This window comes from Pholis gunnellus, assembly GCF_910591455.1.
Source record: "Pholis gunnellus genome assembly, chromosome: 14".
Taxonomy (NCBI): Eukaryota; Metazoa; Chordata; class Actinopteri; order Perciformes; family Pholidae; genus Pholis; species Pholis gunnellus.
The window spans coordinates 20,189,569-20,209,406 of record NC_136541.1 but is presented as its reverse complement, the minus strand read 5'-3'; the positions used below and the strand labels follow the sequence as shown (position 1 = coordinate 20,209,406).

The 19,838-nt window shown below is 42.1% G+C and overlaps 1 protein-coding gene across 2 annotated transcripts; it reads left to right on the top strand.

The window, feature by feature from the left end:
• The first annotated feature begins 2,047 nt into the window (after positions 1-2,047).
• LOC306706135 (acyl-coenzyme A thioesterase 11-like) lies at positions 2,048-18,870 on the top strand. Of its 2 annotated transcripts, none has more exons than XM_079173047.1 (16): positions 2,048-2,768; positions 2,947-3,016; positions 3,121-3,181; positions 6,306-6,410; positions 6,594-6,729; positions 8,113-8,204; positions 8,316-8,377; positions 8,487-8,606; positions 8,782-8,920; positions 12,075-12,130; positions 12,504-12,570; positions 16,479-16,526; positions 16,878-17,011; positions 17,751-17,918; positions 18,002-18,128; positions 18,222-18,870. In XM_079173047.1, the coding sequence occupies exons 1-16, from the start codon at positions 2,558-2,560 to the stop codon at positions 18,459-18,461; spliced, it is 1,836 nt and encodes a 611-aa protein (XP_079029173.1). In that variant the 5' UTR covers positions 2,048-2,557; the 3' UTR covers positions 18,462-18,870. The 2 variants fall into 2 exon arrangements, with proteins under 2 accessions (XP_079029173.1, XP_079029172.1); XM_079173046.1 differs by having other exon boundaries at positions 16,443-16,526.
• The last annotated feature ends 968 nt before the right edge of the window (positions 18,871-19,838 follow it).

The following is a 19,838-nucleotide window of genomic DNA, read 5'->3' as shown; positions in this document are numbered from 1 at the left end:
GAGGACATTGTGTGTGTAGTGTAGTGACCTTTGCTTCCCAAAAAAGTCCCCACGGTTGCTGAAATGTTTGTTCTGACGCCTGCCATAGTCCAGTTTCCAATATAGGCATTTTATTTCTCACATAAACAGAGGCCAACCACTTTCTCTGTCGCTATCCATGTTCTACATATACCAATAAATCCTAACATTTACATTCATTATATGTGCACGGTCAAAAACTGTTTGCTCCCTTCTGTTCAGCAACACCTGTATCCGATGACCCCACTGATTATGTTACCTGTGCCCTGATTCACACGGCACTACGCCCCCACGTGGTGGGAGGTGGTACAAAAACAGAACAACAAAATGGCGCTCCCAGCCTGTAAAAGTTAGGCTTCGTTTAAATACTGGATGTGTATCGCTGTTAGCTGCATGTGTAGCTACTCCGCTGTGTCACTGAAGAACTTTCCAGAAAAACGGCTCCAGACAGATTCAATTCAATTTAATTTGTATCGCCAAAAATCACAAATTTACCTCCGAGGACTTTACAATCCGTACACATGTGTCTAGGGCTGCAACTAACGATTATTTTAATAATCGATTAATCTGTCAATTATTTGTTCGATTAATCGATGAATCGGATAAAAAAACAAAAAATCATCCATTTCCAACCCTTTATTCAAAAACAGAACTGACAGTGCAAAAGATCTTCAGAAAGTGCACAAACAGGTTGCTCGAACATCCCTGAGCTGTTAAAGTAATAATAAAAAAAATAAATGGATTAATATCAGGAGTGGGGTTCAGCGGGTTACCCACGCCTCTCGGTGAAGGGTAGACACACGCTGATCCACTCAGTGTGGCGCGCGTGCAGCCCCGGACATCTAAGTGCATCACAGACCTGTTGTTGCTCAATCTCGTGTGGCTGAACGCCACTTGTCCCTCTGAGAAGCTGGACGCCGACCGCACGGGGCCGCGTAACTAGTTAGCATGCCGGAGTCTCGTTCGTTATCGGAATTAACCAAACAAACCGCTCCACCAACTAAGAACGGCAATGCACCACCACCCACAGAATGGAGAAAGAGCATCAATCTGTCAATCCTTTCCGTGTCCGGGCCGGGTGAGGTTTCCCCTGGCCGTCCCTCTTAATCACGGCCCCCGTTCAGAGAAAAACCCACAAAATAGAACCGGAGTCCTATTCCATTATTCCTAGCTGCGGTATTCAGGCGACCGGGCTGCTTTGAACACTCAAACATCTTCGCCACTTATTGAGCGGCGTAATAATCGCGCGACACAACGAATCGATAATGAAATTCGTTGCCAACTCTTTTAATAATCTATTTTTAACGATTCGTTGTTGCAGCCCTACATGTGACATCCTCTGTACAGGAAAAAAACCCAGATGTTCCTGGTATAAAGACAAAATGAGAAATGTTCAAATGAATTAATTCAAGACACATACGTTGATATATTCTAGGGGTGTAACGGTTCACAAAATTCTTGGTTCGGTTCAATACAATACAGTGGAGCCACGGTTCGGTACGTCTCCAATACAGCAAGAAAGCAGAAATGCCAAATCCTCGCCGGTGACTCTCTCAACCCTTCTGAAGAACACGGCTCTTCATCTCCATTCAGTAGTGAGGTAATGTGTCCTTACAGTCAGCTAGCTTTGTGTAGTCCGTGACGTTCGGCCGTCTGTTGTCAGATGAACAGCGGGTGCTTTGGACATATGATTCTCTTGTTTGGACTTTTGTTTTCTTTAACAAAGCAGGAATTATGGTCTGGAGAAATGGGCTTGTGAATGCAGCAAGGCCGAGATCCTCCTTGTGGCACTGGCACCGCAGTGGCTAGACTGTGGCAAGTGTCAGTCAGGCGTCAGGACTGTGGCACAGCAATTATGACTTAACACTGCCAAGTCTTCACACAGGGAACTCACCGTAAGCTCCTCTGGTAGACTCAGCCGTCACCTGCGTGTCACACGGTTAACGGACAGGGGACGAGGGATCAGTTGTTCTAAAGAACCAGAGTCTTTAGTTTGGTTACAGTCACTTACAAATGGTAAGGCTTTGGTTTTATTAAAGTTTTCTCACAACAATCACAAACAACAATTTCAATTCAATGAAACAGTCTCAGTGCTACAAGAGCTGATGCTGACACTCCTGCTGTAACAGGCTCTCAGTCAGCTCTCACTGTGAGTTCTTTTTCTGGTAGCAGAAGTGTCTTCTAGTCGCCCCTAAGGGCGTAAGACCTTTAAGCCTATTCCTCTTGTTAAAGAAGTATAATCCAGACCCGACGCTGGACAATCCCAGCCTCTCTCTGCTCTGCTGGCTCCTCTTAAGGTGGTCTGAGGCTGGTACCTCTCTATCTCATGCGTCACTCACACATGAGTCCTCCTGTTTCTAGGTCAGGTACAGAATGTAACTGGTTTGATCCTGTTTTGAACAGGAAGGATTATTTACATTTTCAGTGACTATTTTATATAAGGCGCCTATGCAGTTTATATGTTTAATCACTTATATTATGTAATCAAACAGGTTACATGTGGTAAAAAATAGAAACGTTTCTCCCCTCAGCTTTGAAGATGAGTTCCAGAGTGTCAGGTGATCTGGAGAAAGCAGAGGAGGAGGAGGAGGAGGAGGAGGAGGAGGAGGAAGAGGAAGACGAAGAAGGGAGCGTCAACCCGACGGAGGTGAAAATGAGTCAGATAGTGATGCCCTGTCACAGCAACCATCGACAGGAGCTGAGCGTGGGTCAGCTGCTCAAATGGATAGACTCCTCTGCCTGCCTGTCCGGTGAGGTGTGTGTGTGTGTGTGTGTGTGTGTGCGTGTGTGTGTGTGTGAGAGAGAGATTCATTGAGTATTAGTCATGTGGTGTGTGTTGGTTTCATCTGTGAGTGTCCACGCTATGTCGTAACCCCGGACTAGCCAGACAGGACATGAGGACATATATGTCTTGTTTCACATGAGCAGCTGAGCGGCATGCTGGGTGTTCCTGCGTCACCGCCTCCATGGACGACATTCACTTTGAACATACCATCAGGTAACGGGAAGAATGTGTACAGAGACGTGGGTCCGTCTGCATTGCTGGTGTGTGTGTGTGTGTATACAGTTAACAGCATTCTTCCTCTCTGTCTCTGTGTTCAGCGTGGGCCAGGTGGTGAACATCAAGGCAAAGGTCAACAGAGCCTTTAACACCAGCATGGAGGTCAGAGCAGTATATTCTAGCATTTCTGTTACTTCACATTCATACCACTACACCCAATGTTTCTAATGCAATACACTTAGAATGAACAAAATCAATTAGATTTAGTTAAATATTCCATTGGATTTGGAATTACACCAGATTACAGTACCGTAACCATGTAGCAGAGAGACTTATGAAAGATTTATGGCCCTTATATTAAGCACCATGAGTGGCCCCTTCCTGACTTCCTAGTCAGTAGTCGCCCCCCACACACACACACACACACACACACACACACACATTTTTAGCCTGCCTTCCTTTGCGACTGACCTTTATTTGTTTGTATTTTAACACCTGCTATATGATCATTTACGGTAATTGTATTTAGCCATGCAGATAGATTGATTTGATTTCTTCAGCTTTTAAATGATCTGTTGCTGTTTTTTCCGCTGCCACCACAATACAACGGAGGCAAAAACATTTAGCAACATAATCAGTGCCATGGTTACTCAGGATAATAAACAGACCTCACAGTGAGCAGCCCTGAGAACTACTCTCTACTATGTGTGTGTATATATATATACACACACACACACACACACACACACACACACACACACACACACACACACACACACACACACACACACACAATATATATTGATTTCTTTACATGTGCTGTATTTGTGTATTTATGTGTAGATTGAAATATATCCCATATTACTACCTAACCTCAATCGACTCACCTCATCAAACGGAGCACACATAAATGGACACACACACACGCATACACGCATACACACACATGCATACACACAAATACACGTACACACATGCATACACACACGCAAACACACACACACACACACACACTTACATACATTTAGCTGACCTCCGCCTCTCAACCTGTTATTTTCCTCAGTGTCCTTATGTCCCCTTCGTCCCTGTCTTACTTTGTATAATTTCTTGGCTTTTGTACTCACTTTTCTACACAATAAATACAAAAGAACTACTCTCTATACTAGGGCTGCACAATTAATCGAATTTTAATCGCGATCACGATTTTGGCTGCCACGATTAAATGAGCATGATCGTTGACGTTTAAAATAAGTGCTCTGCTACATATCAAATCAAGCACTTCCTCAATTAACAGTCAGCCAACCACCAGGGGGCGAATGAGATGAGAGCTGTCATGCGCGCACCCTGTAGAAGTAGAAGAGTAGAGAGACGGGAGCTTGAAGGACGAGTACTTTATTTACACTCCGGCATGTCACATCTGTCACTACATGGTCACGCGTTTACAATTCCCCTGCTCTCTGTATCGCGCACGGCGGTGTTCCGCCCCGATCCGCGCGCACATTGCAACAGTCGCTCTCCTGCGAGTAGCACCCCCCCCGCCAAGCATCTAAGGTCCGGTAACTGGTCATTAATGAATAATCGTGATCATTAATCGTGATCTCAATATTGATCAAAATAATCGCGATTATGATTTTGGCCATAATCGTGCAGCCCTACTCTCTACCAAAGGAATAGTTCCAAGGAAATCTGGTCACCGTGAGGCCTGTGCATTTTCCAGAATAAAGGTCATTACACACCAGGGGAGGTTTTTTTGTTCTTTGTTCAACTGATTCGCTTGCCAATATATTTATATACAAGCCTTCACTAAATGACTACTGCTAGCTATAACCTACCTGATGTCAGCTGTAGTGGGGCAGATAGTAGAATAATCATGCAAATTATGATACATTTGTTGTTCTCTAGAGGTATCTGGTCAAATCTGCCCGATTGGCCATTCAAAAATCCAAGATGGCGGCTATGTTTCAAGATGGCAGCCAATTGGGCCTCCCGAAATTTGTTTTCTTTATAAAACTGTTTGTATTTCCACAATTTAAATGATCTTTGTGTCTATTCCTATGTTTTTAAGTACTCTGGAACTAAATATAGTACTTTTTTAGCTTTATAACTAAACATTTTCAAAACTTTGCAAAATTTTAATGATTTAAAGGAAAGAAACGTCTTAAGTTATTGAAATTTGTAGCAGTAACCACTGATACATGAGGTGTATGGGTGTGGTGGTAGAAGTAGTACCTTTGTTTCAGCAGTCAGCCACATCCCTTGGATAGACTACTGGCACTGGTCTTCATCACTGGCCCAACTCTCATCTATGGCTCCAAGAATTGCCAATGTACTGTAGCGGCAATGGCCACACCCCGGTAAACCCATTGATCTCAGTGCAGCCATCTCTATGTGAAGTCCACCAAACATGATTACCAACTTGTCCTCTCCATACTCAGGCCACTTCCATTGGATTTGTTTAGCCAGAGCATACAACGGTTGATCAGCAGTAACAGGTGTCTGCCCTGGGTTAAGGAAAGCCACTGTGTCACGAACCTTCCCCAGGACATGCTTGATGGTTGCAACTGAGTGAGCCTGGTCTCGCATTAGTGGCATCAGTGCTGAAATGCTAACTTCAAATGGATGGCTCCTGTTCTGCATTGCATGATGGGCTGACCATGTTATGCAGGCAGCATTATCCACATCTTCAGTTAGGTAAACATCTTCCAACCAGGCAAATTCTTGTTTCAAGTGTGACTGGATTGACTCTGGTGCTGGGAGGGAATTGTATGCTGCTGGAGGAGGGTTGGGATTCTTTGTAATGTAAGCTGGGAGGACATTAGTGAATGCTTCTGGTAACTCTGGAACTTTCTTCACCTTTACATCTGACTTCACTTTGGGCACTTCACGTTCTTCACCAGCATTTTCAGTACTTGGAAAATGGATATACTTGTACCATGGAAGGATGTTTGAGCAGTGGTTGCAGATGGATTGTGGTTGATGTTATTAAATAAATTAGCATATTTAGCTCCAGAGTACCTAAAAACATAGGAATAGACACCAAGATCATTCAAATCGGGGAAATACAAATAGTTTTATGAAGAAAACAAATTTTGGGAGGCCCAATTGGCGGCCATCTTGAAAAATAGCCGCCATCTTGGATTTTTGACCAGATACCTCTGGATAACAACTCCACTAAATGTCATGCTTGTATCCTAATTTGCACGATTCTTATTAAAAAATGCTTTTATCTGCCCCACTATTGTCAAAGAGTTTGACCATAGAGTATCCCTGATGCATTCCCTCCCAGGTGGGGGTACAGGTGAGCTGTGAGGACCTGTTCCTGGATCGGCACTGGAGGGTTTGTCACGCCTATGCCACCTTTGTTACCCAGCGCACAAACACAGGACAAAAGGTAAGGCGTGTGCTGTGTGGAAATCATTTTTCATGACCTTTCTGGCTTTTTAAGAAAGTGTGTGATAGGGTTGGGCGATGTTGAAATTGATCAGTCTGCATCTGTGTGCGTGTGTGTGTGTGTGTAGGTATTGTTTAAGGCTTCCTGACACTAAGGAGACACATTTACTGACATCTATCACAGGTGATCTTGAAGCCCATTGTACCTCACACTGAGAAAGAGCAGGTGGAATACAGCGTGGCCGCTGAGAGACGGAGGGTCAGGATGCTACACGATGACATCATCAAAGATCTGCTCTCCCATGGGTCCGTCCTGCAGGGTAGGTTTGATGCACACTGCTGTAGCAGTTTCATCTGATAAAGTGGACACTGCTGTGACTCCAGGGAAGTGAAGAAGAGATCGGTTGCAACATTCGTACATCGAGGAGCAAAAGTGAACTGAAGTCAATGAGTCGCGGGGCCAAGGCCCGCTGAGGTCAACTTTTGCAGAAAAGATCTTCCTTTAATAACTTCTGATAATAATCTAAATCCTGTTTGGTTTATTTATCACCACAAAAGTTATTTTTTGAATAAATTCAATTCAATTTTATTTGTATAGTCCAATATCACAAATTCAATATGTACAACAAACAACATCCTCTGTCCTTGGACCCTCACATGTCAGCGCTCTGTCCATGATACAAGACAGATAGGGAGGAAAAGAAGTCCTTCAACTGTTAACTTATTTACCAATTTGGCATTCTCTCTTCCAAATAATTCAGCCACTAACTATACATTCATGAAAAGAAACCCACTCTAGGATCCTCCTTAACCCGGAAATATGCACCAACATTAATGTTTTGTAAAAGTGGTAAATCATAATGTAACCAGCTGATGTGGCGTGAGAAACTTTTACTTCTCTCTTCCTACAAAAAATAAAGTGCCTCTCATCTAGATGTTTTTATGGTTAGTTTGAGGCTCAGTTCCAGATCAATTACTGTGAGTTTGGTGTTCACTTCCAGATTTATTTAGGCTTTATATTTAGATAGGCCTATTTATGACTTTCTTAGTTTGATGTTCAGTGATCCAGATTCATGTATTTAGGTGTTACTACTTTGACTTATATGTTCAGTTCAACAGTTTGTTTGTCTGGAATAGAGCCACAGATTGTTTATTGAGACTAATAGATTTTTCCTTTTTGTGTGGGGGAGGGGTATCGGCTATTGGCTTTTTACTGGTGGTGATTATAATGGTGCTTTTGGTCTTTTATTCTATATTTACACAACCATTATTGGGAAATTGAGGAATGTAATCCTTAAATAATGTAGAAAGTAGCCTCCCATGACAGACTCACCTCTCAAGGTGAATGTGGTACAACAAGACAGGACGGACCGCGGCTAGCTGGTTAGCATGCTCATTTCAGCAGATATCTCTGCAACACAATACATGGACGTCTTTCACATCAACACTGTAACCTCTTCACCTTCTGTTGATCATGTTAGTTCATGGCCAGACACTGCACCCTTAAATATCTACGTCTTCAGTGGGAACCAGTGGGGTTGAGGGCCACAGACGGTAGGGAAGTCATAAAGTATTGAGAGAAACATGTTGGTTTGGGTCTTTTCATGAGATTGTTAAACATATTTAGAAAACACCAACCATTTCCTACTAAACCTTGCATTCACTTTCATATGTGTGTGTGTGTGTGTGTGTGTGTGTTTCAGCTGACAGCTGGGCAGTAGGCAGTGCGGTGTCAGCAGAGAAGACCAAGGTGGAGAGTGTTGAACTGGTTCTACCACCACATGCTAACCACCAGGTTCTTTATTGATTTATTGTTCTGTCCACCACCTGATCCAGCTCATGCACTTCATCAAAGTCTTTAGGGGTACGTTGACTGTGTCATCATTTCCGTTTGTCTGAATACCAGGTGAATACATTTGGAGGACAGATCATGGCCTGGATGGTGAATGTAGCTACAATTGCTGCCAGGTACAATCACACACACATTTGAAAATGCTCTATTTGAATGCACCAGGGTTACAGATATAACGGTCTCTGTCATTGTTTTTCTTATAGTATAATCTCTTTCTCTGTGCAGTCGTCTCGCTCAGGCTCACCCAACTCTGCGGACCATCGACATGTTCACCTTCAGAGGGCCTTCTCAGGTGGGAGACAGACTGCTGCTGAGGGCTATAGTCAACAACGCCTTCAAAAACAGGTATCAGTGTGTCCAGAATCACCCATAAAGATATGAAAGATCAGATAAGATACATCTTGACTGATTTGTGAGAAAGCAGGCCATGCTGACAGCTCAGTGTTAGAAGGGTACAGCAGAGAAAAATAGGAACATAAGTAGGAATGAAACCAAAAGAGTGATTCTTTGTGTGCTGCAGCATGGAGGTGGGGGTGCGAGCAGAAGCCGACCAGGACGAAGGGCCTAACCGACACATAAACTCTGCCTTCATGACCTTCGAGGTGCTCGACGACCACAGGAAGCCATGTACGTTACCACGGATACGACCAGAACCCTTGGTGAGTCAGCCAACAGAACGAGCTGCTGATGAACACATTAAGATTATTATTGAGAAAGGTGGTACAGAAATAATTATCCTCCATGTTTTAAAAAAAGGCATAGTTGCATGGCCATCTGCTACCAATCAGATGGAGGCAAAGAACGTCACCCAGTTATTTTCTAAATCAGGACACCTCACAGTGTAATACTGTGCTAATGCCAGGCCACAGGCCAAAATGGCGTGACGCTGTGGCGCGATAGCCTATAGCCTAATCATCACTGACTTCCTGCCATTGTTGAATCAGGAAACAAATACTGTAGCCGTCTGTGATCACCCAGAGCTCTACGATCCCTCATATCAGTAGAGACCAAACTATGTGTATACATGTGTGTGTGTAAACCACATGGTGCAAACAATGAAATAGACCAGGGGTGGCCAACCAGTCAGAGACCAAGAGCCACATTTTTTACTGTGTTACCGCAAAGAGCCACATCATACACATGGGCACACATGAACATCACCCTATCCCTTCCTCACACACACACATACCTTTGCTCAGCCAGATTTATTGTAAATGTCACACACCAACATGATAATGACAGAAATTGACTCCTAAGACCACAGGCCAGTCATTTTCAACAATGAACATTGTGTGCACTGTCTCACACAGACAAACTCTCAGTTCAACTAAGTCCACAAACAAAAATATAATAATTTACAATAGTGTTTTTCTTTTACTATGCATGTTACTTAGTGGGACTTCTGGCATTCCTTGCCTTGAACAATCCTCTTCAAATCTGGCTTGTATTCCGTTGTTGCCACTCGAAGCAATTCTTTCACATGGGTGTCAGTCAGAACAGATCGATGCTTTGATTTCACGTGTTTCAGGGTAGAAAACACAGACTCGCAGACATATGTTGACCCAAACATTGACAGTATCTTAAGCGCAGCCCGTTTGACATTGGGGTATTTTTTCATTGGCACACTTTTCCAGAACTCAATGGTCCCGTCCCTTAAAGCAGGTTTGAGTTGGTCCTCCTCACAAAGATCGATCATCTCCAACTCAGCCGCAGCCTCATCTGTGACTAGCGGGGCTTTCAAACAGTCCGTCTCGGCGTTAAATGGGTCGACGAGGAACGTAATCTGTGGCCGCACATGCGCGTTTGACGAAAATACCGTATTTAACTCAAGCGAAGCGAACACGAACATTAAAAAAACACAAATACAAACTTCGATATGAACGTAAGAGCCGCATGAAACCGGGCAAAGAGCCGCATGCGGCTCGGGAGCCGCGGGTTGGCCACCCCTGAAATAGACGCTACCGTATTTACGCCGAGATGACGTTATATTGAGTGTTGAAGGAGCTGCTACAATGTTAGCATAGCCTAGCACCGATCGGCTATGAGCCAATCAGTGAGTCACATACACTAACATTACATCAAAGGCACACACAAAGGGAGAGTGACTTCATTCTCAGCTCAGGTAGACATCACTCCACTATATCTTTACATAGACAATAGTCAGTTGCTGCTATTTTAATGCTGAATGGTTGTGCTTGATACTTAAGATCTTCCTCTATGTTTCCCACACACACACTCAAACTGAAGAACTGTAGTGGGAAAAGTTTCATTTTTCAAACTTAGTTACAAGGCTGTAGGTCTTCACGTACTTAAAGTTACTTTAAAAATCAAAGTTTTAATACATTATGGGTCAAGAAATTTGGTCAACACGTCTCTCACTTGTTTCCTCTCGGTTTCGTTATTGTCTGTTGTCACACTCGTAGCTCTGTCGTACCAGAGCATTTATGCTTTTGTTCATTCATAGTTTCTTTGTCAACTTCAGAATAGTGAACAAAAACAGAACAAAATAAGGCTCCGTTTTGTCTCCATGGGATCACAGGTGTCTACGTCATCGTTTTCAAAGGTCCCTGCTTCTGCCTGTCCACAATGCAAAATATATGCGTGTTTAAACAAAAATGTAGTAGTGTGGATGTAGCCTTAAATACAGTCCATTTCAGTGGTCACTGATAAACATAAACTGTTGCTACGGTTGTGGACTGATTAGCTGGTATAGAGGCAGGGCCAAAGGCAATCAGAAATTTGCGACTGTGGCTCAGTGGTAGAGCGAGTTGTCTTTCAATCAGACGATCGTCGCTTCGATCCCCGGCTCCGCTAGTCCATGCTGATGTGTGGGCAAGACACTTTTTTAAATTGCTCCCGTAGCTGTGCCTACGGTGTGTGAATGTTGTATGAATGTTAGATAGTTCTGATGGGAGCTCCTGCCATCAATGTGTGAATGGGTGAATGATGACATGTAGTGTTAAAGAGCTTTGAGTGGTCGGAAAGACGAGAAAAGTGATATACAAGTACAGTCCATTTACCAAATTTCATTTTTTTGTTTCCATTGTTCAATGTCAATACATGGCTGCTCTTCTAAAGGTGTATGTGTATTAGTCATATACTATAATCTGTAAACGATAACAGTGAACAGAAAATGGCAATTAAATTGTGTGACAATTAACCGTTGGCAAAAATGTCATAATCATAATCATGACAGTCCCACTGTCCACACACACCCTCCTCCCTAATTATGTACCATGGTCCTTTCCCGTTGTCTCTCCTGTTTGTTACCAGAGTATATTTCATAATAAATAACTCAATATTATATTGTACTTATATTCAATTTTCTCATTACATCTCCTGCAGCTGTTTAACGCTAAAACCTGTTCTGAAGTCTGCTTGAGGAGTTCACATTCTCACTGCACACATTCTTCCTTTATAAATACCAGTTCATGTGTGGCAAAAGGAATACGCCCGTTTTTTGTGCACTCATTTATATTTGCTGTATTTGTCAGTAAAATCTGCTGAACTACTTTATGGTAGGAAACGCATGCTTTTCTTCTCGTGTACAGCTACAACTGTTAGAGTGAGAAAATATGTTCCTCCTTCAGTTATACCAAGAAGAACATCTTTCTCTAGGGAGAACCAGCCACTGTGACAGGAAGAAAGAAAGATAATTGGAAAGTGACCCTTTTTATGACGATAATATAACAATATCAAATCATACACATTGCATCTTTAATACAAGCAACATTCTGGAATAGTTGCCCGGAGGAGGGTGCAGAAGATGGATAGCTGAATTGAGGTGTTTAATGAACTGACTTTCATTTACAGGAAGGGGGGAGGAGGTTTCAAGAGGCCATAGCCAGGAAGAAGATCAGACTGGACAGGTAATCTATCCGTCTATTGCTGGGAAGAGCACATATTTCTGTGTGTCAGAAGTGATGCAGTTTGTACGATATATTCACTTCACTCACTGCAAATAAGAGGGATTGAACGTTTCAGCAAAGATCACAATCTACAGAAATGTCAACATGCAGTACAGTCCTCTGCAGAGAGTAGAAATGTGTTTCACACCGCCCCTCATGTTAAAGGCATGCATGACACATGTCAACATTGGTCTACTAGTGGTCAGAAACGACATGCTGAGCCCATAGTAGACAGTGTCTCAGTAGATCTAGATAAATAGAGTTATCACCCAGTTGTGACATTACAGCACCTTTGTCAAAAGTTCTTCTAATTGCTCTTGTTTTGTTGTTTCAGAAAGTACATCATTTCCCACAAGCAGGGCGAGGTCCCTTTGTCTGTGCCCTGGGACCCCAGAAACCAGGTAACAGAAGCACCTAGTTAGGGTTAGGAAAAGATGGTGAAATACTTGGTTAGGTTCAGGCAACAAAACCACTTAGTTAGGTTTAAGAAAAGATCCGCGTTTGTATTAAAATAACCACAGAAGTGCCGTTACTGAAGAACGCAAGTTACGTGACAAAAACATCAACATTGACATCACATTTCACACAGGGAACGACTGACACCATCCTCCTCTCCTCCCTCCCTACTGGTGTGTGACGTAGCTGTCTTTATACGTCCTCATTCGTGATTTCGGGGATAACGTATGAAAGAATTTCGTGGGATATCTACGAACTACGCCGCATTATTTTTTCATAGGTATTGCTATTGGATGAGACCAGCCTTCATAAGTTACATTTGTTGTGATCAATAACACATTCATTACATCTCATTCCTGCATTCATTCCTCTGTGTATGTCAATACATGGAGAGGAATGGATGCACAGAGAGAGTGTAAGATAGCAGCACGCACTAGTTTGCTGGCTGAAGCACAGCTTTGTTTATTGACTCGTATGGCACCGGATCCCATTCGACCAATGAATACTGCTTTAAGCAAGAAATGCATGACGAAGATAAAGAGCGATTAGGGAGCAGGACATAATAGAGGGTTGACAATAGCTGACATTTTAATATTTACCTGCCCAAAACGAACAGATGTCTTTTCAAATGATTCTGCATCATTGTAAAAAAAACTTTTACATTTTTAAATCAAATGCTCTGACAAAGAAGAGAGAAAGATCTGTGTCTGATCATCTCATTTGGCCCAAACGAAGGCGACTTTCTCGCTGGATTTAGCGACTTTGATTTCTCTGTGTTGTGATTGAATGACAAACGCATATGAAATGAAAATGTTGTTTGTCCTAAATAACTGAACTAATTGATTTACAAACTCATTTTCCATTCCACATTCAAATCTAATCACAACATAGAAACACTAGAAAAGTTCCCTCAGTAGAGTACAGATCTCCACCAGGTGTGTCTCCCTCTCTCCTCCCAAACAAAGAAGAGGTGAATCTCACTCAGTTGTCCATCTTTGGCTCCTTCACAGCCAAGATGGCAGTGAAGGAAACAAAACAACAGGGATGTATTCATCTCGTATGGTGCCTAACGTCAGTGGATCATAACAGCTCTGATATGGAATTAATCTGCAGATTCTCCCGTTCAAATTGAGACCAAACTTTCCTCTGGATGTCAGTTTATGAGCCACGACAAAGGTCAAAAGGTGGCCTACAACAGAGTAGGTAAGGCTTGTTTTGAGCCTGGTAAATACTACAGCGGGAGCTGATGTCATAAATGAAGAGTTATAAAGACAGCGGCGAGAATCATAGGGACAACACTTCCTTCCATGGACTCAATGTATGGGCAGCGCTGCCGGAAAAGACCAGAGGGAATCATCAGAGACTCACTCCACCCAGCTCACTCTCTGCTCAGACACAAACACTGCACCTACAACTTGAGGCACAGCAGAGCGGACAGCATCATCACACACACAACACGTTTTTTCAACAGCTTCTTCCCTGCCACAGTCACAATGATGGCAAAATAAAAAGGCTGAAACATGTGTAAAACAATAATCCACTTTACTTCACCTCACCTAACATGTGCAATATTATTATCTATGAAAAGGTGCAATATTCTTATCTGTGCAATATCCCCACCATAACCTTCTTCCACCTCTCAAAATGTGCAATATTCCCATACACAGGTACTCATTCTCCATATTATGTACAGTGTTTTTATACTTGTATATCCTTCTTATTATAAAGTGTTTTTATCCTTACTTTTATCTTTACTATCTCCTAATGTTGACTCAGAGAGCTCTGCACAAATAATTCCAATGTATCTGGACTGTTGGTCTATGTGCAAATGGCAAATAAAGAACCTTGAACCTTGATGACAGCTAGCTGCGGTGGCTTGGAAAATAGCGACATGGCATGGGGCACTGAATTGAATGAATTTACTGTTTATCAGACAAGAATTACACCTCGTAGTCCCTCCGCCTCACTCACCGCCGCCAGGAGGAGAGCGGCGCTAGCTTTGGAGACGGACTGTTGTGGCTGTAGGAACTTAACCCAGTGTCCAATGTCCAGCGTCCAGTGTCCAGTGTCTAGCTCCTAGTGGAGCGGCCGTCTGCTCTCCTCCCAGCTGTAGTCTCCTAGATGCCAAAGGAATGAGCTCTGCTGTGATTGTCATGCTACACGCATAATGAAGAAGCAAAAAGGATGGACCCTGTGGGGAGAGATGAGGAGGGGGTCTGATTTCAGGGGGTTCTATTGTGTTATGTCATGATGCAGATTAGTCCCAAACAGTCTCAGATATAGCCACAGGGCTGATTTAAAACAGTAGATGGTAGAGAGTAGATTGAGCCATTTTCAACCAGGAAATTTGGAAAGAAATGTCAATACTAACACCAGCATCGGTGTGTTTCATCACAGTACAGTCGTATCATTTAGTTTACAGCTTAAGAAACATAATTAAGTGTACAGTTACTCTTACATGTGTCATGAAAGATCTGTATCACAATGAAAAACTGTTTATTCAGTTGTTAAAAGACAAAAAGCGACATATATTGTTCTTTTAATTGTGACAGTAAATCCATGCATATAATATTTCTGCATTTGATTTTATTTTTACTTAGACGGTAAAAATCTTCCATATAGCTACAGTGTCCTTCCACAGTAATCTTATTTGTAGTTTTTATCAGATAAGCTGTGTTACTGTGGTTAGCGATAGATAAAGACACACAATTACTCATAACAAGCTTTTTTATTAGCTTCACCTTGTAAAACCAAATGACTTACGTTGGTACTGATATCATCACTGTGTTTTACAATTCACTATCTGAGATCAAACAGTCAGAAACTGTTTCACCTGCTTTATCAACATTTAGATTAGACTCAGTCAATAACAAGGTCAGTATCAAACAACCCACTCAGTCCAGTTAATAAAGCCACTGTGGGAAAAAGTCATTGGAATACTAAGAGAGCATTAATGATTTATGATTCAAGAGACATACCAGTTCTTCCATTTCCAAATCATGTGAATGTGTTTTAGTTCATGTTTGATTTGTCTTCTTTTAAGTACAGTCTAAAAAAAGTCAGCTTGAATGCACATCTATTGAGATCACTCTCTAAAATGAGGGACATAAAACAATACGTCATCGTTGGAAAATGATTTGCAGTATTGTAAATTAGATTTGACTTGTAAAACTAATATGAACTGGTGTGGCAGAAAATGTCATAAAACAAAGATAGAAATGAATCCTCTGTACCAAATGTCATTGTTTTACATCAAAGGCTCTACTGAAGTTTTCCAATGAAGCCCCTAAAATGTGATCTATGTGTTTAAATGAGTCTTGATTGATTATTACATTTCTTTAATGAATATAACTTGGCAGTCAATTTTGTGTGAGATAAAAACATGTTGTGAATTTTTTCTACCTGCTTTCTTTCAATTTTGACTTTTGGACTTCACAACAATTTTTGGAAATGTTTGGATCGATCCTCCACAGCCACCACTGGGAACTCATTTTCAAATAGTATAATACTACAAATATTAGTGTCGCCTGATATTTATCTGCCACTGGGCAGACATACCGACTTTAAACACATAAACAGACAAACAAATTCATTAACAAATTAATTCATGTTCAATTATTTTGTATATAAGTATTTGAATATGTAAACTAGGCTGGTGGAATTTTGTGATTTTATCACAATATGTTGTCTTTTCATAGTCACTGTGTGCGTGCTCAGCGGAGCACCAGCAGAGGAGTAGCATAAGGCCCAGTATTGAAATAGTGTGTGCATGCTTATGTGTTTGTTTGCTGATACATGTGTGTGTGTGTGTTTCCAGGTGTATCTGAGCTATAACAATGTTTCTGCTCTGAAGATGTTGGCTGCTAGAAACAACTGGCGACTCAGCTCTGAGAAAGACAAGGTATCCGCTGAAAGGTTTTGTGTTTTACGTATGAGAGGTTTTTTCCTCCCTCTCTTTCCTTCAGAGGATCGGTGGTTCGATCCCCGGCTCCGTAGTCCATGTTTATGTGTCCTTAAGACACTTAAGCCCAAATTGCCCCCTGCCTGCGGTGTATGAATGGGTGTGAATGTTAGTCAGTCCTGATGGGCATGGTAGCTGCTACCATCAGTGTGTGAATGGGTGAATGATGGCAGTAATAGGGTAATAGTGTCATGATGTTTTTGAGTGGTGAGAAGACTAGAAAGTACAAGACCATTTACATTTGCCATCACCATGAGGAGTTGGATGTTTACTGTGATGATTTGCTCGCAGGTTCGTCTTTACACCATGGAGCAGAAGTCCACGTTGAGTTTCAGGGTGGAGTCAGAGGTGGATGTTCCTGCTCACAGAGCTTTTTGTCTGCTGGCTGAGCTGAGCAACAGGCCGAGCTGGGACACACATTATCAGTAATACTTTAACACACACACACACACACACACACACACACACACACACACACACACACACACACACACACACACACACACACTTACCACGTCACATCTCACAAAGACACACTGTTGCAGAAAAAGATCCTGAAGAAGTGAAGAATCCAGAAAGTGTGTTTTTGGATTCAGTTCATAATCGGTGCATGAAGGGATGAACGTTGAACCATTATTTCTTTAGTTTAGTCTGGACTCTGGTTTCTGGCTGACAGTTATTAGAGTGTGGCCAAATAGGAATACAGGTCACAAGAACAGTCCAATAACACATGTTACTACAGCAGCTTTAAAGTTGTATGTAATAAAGCGGAGTGAAAAGTAGTGCTTGGGTTGAGGTATGTTCTATACTAATGTTAATGTTCTATCATTACACAGATTTAACAAACAAGATATAACGTGTTAATTAGTGAGCTTCAGAAGTGCTGGTAGCTGGATTTTGTTACTTTTGGATCCAGCCAGGCTCGAGTTTTCCCTCATTTCCAGACTTTATGTTAAGCTAAGCTAACTGGCCTCTGGCTGTGTATCGTATAGACATGAGAGTGGTATCAGTCTTCTCATCTAACTCTTAGCAATAATGTGAATAAATGCATTTCCCAAAATGTGGAACTATTCCTTTCACAATATAGTTCAAATTACTTTTCAAATAAACTACATTTCCACCAACATCATCAGCGGTATCTTTCTGTGTCTTTTCCGGAATCAGGAAATGTGAGCTGATTCACCAGGTGGACGATGATGACTTCCTGTATCGAGTGGTGACCCCATCAGTGAGTCACGGCGCAGTAGTTTCCCAGACTTCAGCCCATCAGGGAGAAGGGATTCTGCAGGACTTCATCTTGTTGGCTTCCATGAGGAAGCCGTGTGGCAGTGGGTCAGTGGAATGACAGGTCAAAGGTCACACACCTCTACCCCTTCAGGACTAACTGTCGTCTCTTGGTTTTTTTTCCTCCTCAGAGATCCATACGTCATCGCACTGCGCTCAGTGTCCCTGCCCACTTACCCTCCCACTGAAGGATACAACAGAGGAGAGGTTCTGTGTGCTGGATTTACCATACTGGAGACCAGGAACAACATGTCACTGGTGAGACCAATAGTGATCATAGCTGATTAAACAGGAGTTTATTTACATATAATCTGAACAAACTTCACCATTTTCTTTTGTATCTTTTTCCAGATCAGTTACTATAACCAGGCGTCTCCAGAGGTTCTTCCCTACATCTCCACCGATATCGCCGGCCTCTCCTCCTCTTTCTACCACAACTTCTGCTCCTGCAGCCAATACTTGACCAGGAACAGACTGCAGTCCGCCTCTGAGGTGCAGACGGGCCAATACCAGGCCACGAATACAGACGGTCCCGCCGATGATATTGAAGCTGACAATCTGTCAGTGGCCCTCCGCAGCACCCAGCTGTAGTCAGTCAGTGGTCCTCCCCAGGCCAGTTTACAAGCGTAGTGAGGTCCTGCTGCTGTTTATCCAACATGGTACTATTAACACTGTTTTTTATACAAAGAGATTAGAATATACAATCTAAAGATTACAATAAAGTGAGTAAAGAAATAACTGTCAATGCTCACTCTAAAGTCATTGTTCATTATTGTGACACAATTAAAACGTAATCTGTGTCACTAAAGGTCAGATCATGTTTTTTTATGTTTGCAGATCGAAGTTAAATGTTCATTTGATTCTAAATCCAACCAAGTGTGAGGTTTATAGGAAATGCGGAGTGCATTTTTACAAACACTAACAGATGAGAGAACTGTCTACATTTGCTTCCTGCAATTATCTTTTTGATAAATATGAACAAATAAATATATTAACAGAATATGTTTTCTCTGTCTCCTTCCATTCAGAATTCAACTGCAAACTAGAGAACAACATAATGATATAGTTACATGACTGCATGGTAACATGTTAACACATTATCTAGTCAGCAGCCATGCTAGCAGCTCTGTGAGGCAGGACTGAAGCACAGCATTGCTTCGAGATAAAGGCTAACGTTAGCATGCTGTGTAAAAGAGAAATAGTCACGATGCAAAAGGTATTCAATAATTGACCAACGTTTCGACATGCCAGTCTTCTTCAGGGTGAAAAGGGACAGAAACCCTGAAGAAGACTGGCATGACGAAACGTTGCTAAAATATTATATCATTGTACATCTCTTGCATCGTGGCTACGAGTGTGCGACCATTTTTTCATTACACTTTCAAAACATTAGCATGCTAACATGCTGATTTGTGGCAGGTATGTTCTCCATCTTAGTTTAGCAAGTTTGCATGTGTTGGCATGCAAATTAGCAACAGACAGTACAAAACGTACAGCTAAAAAGCTGTCATTAGTTTTGCAGGTATTTGGTCATAAATCAAAGTTTTAAACATATTGATTTTTTGACCAGATGATGGAGCTAGGGGAAAAGTCAAGAGATCACCAAATTTGTCCCAATTAATCCTGTGGGGAACATGAATGTCTGTACAAAATGTCTTGGCAATCCAGCCAGAGGTTGTCAAGACATTTCACTAAAAGCCTCAAGTGATCTGTGGGTGCTGGAGAGAAAAGTCAGGAGATCATCAGTCAGTAGTATTGGGTCTCTTGGTGACCACAAAACATCATCCTCAGTGCCCCACTATCGGTGTGGTTAAAAGGTTATAGAGTGATTGTCATGGAATTTGTTTGTTTGTTTGGTCAGTACATTACTCCTTTTCCATACAATCAACTTGAAAACTTGGCATTAAGTATTAAGTATCAAGCATTTCTTTCCAAAGTCAGTAAGTCATCCTCTGGGCGCTGTGGTTT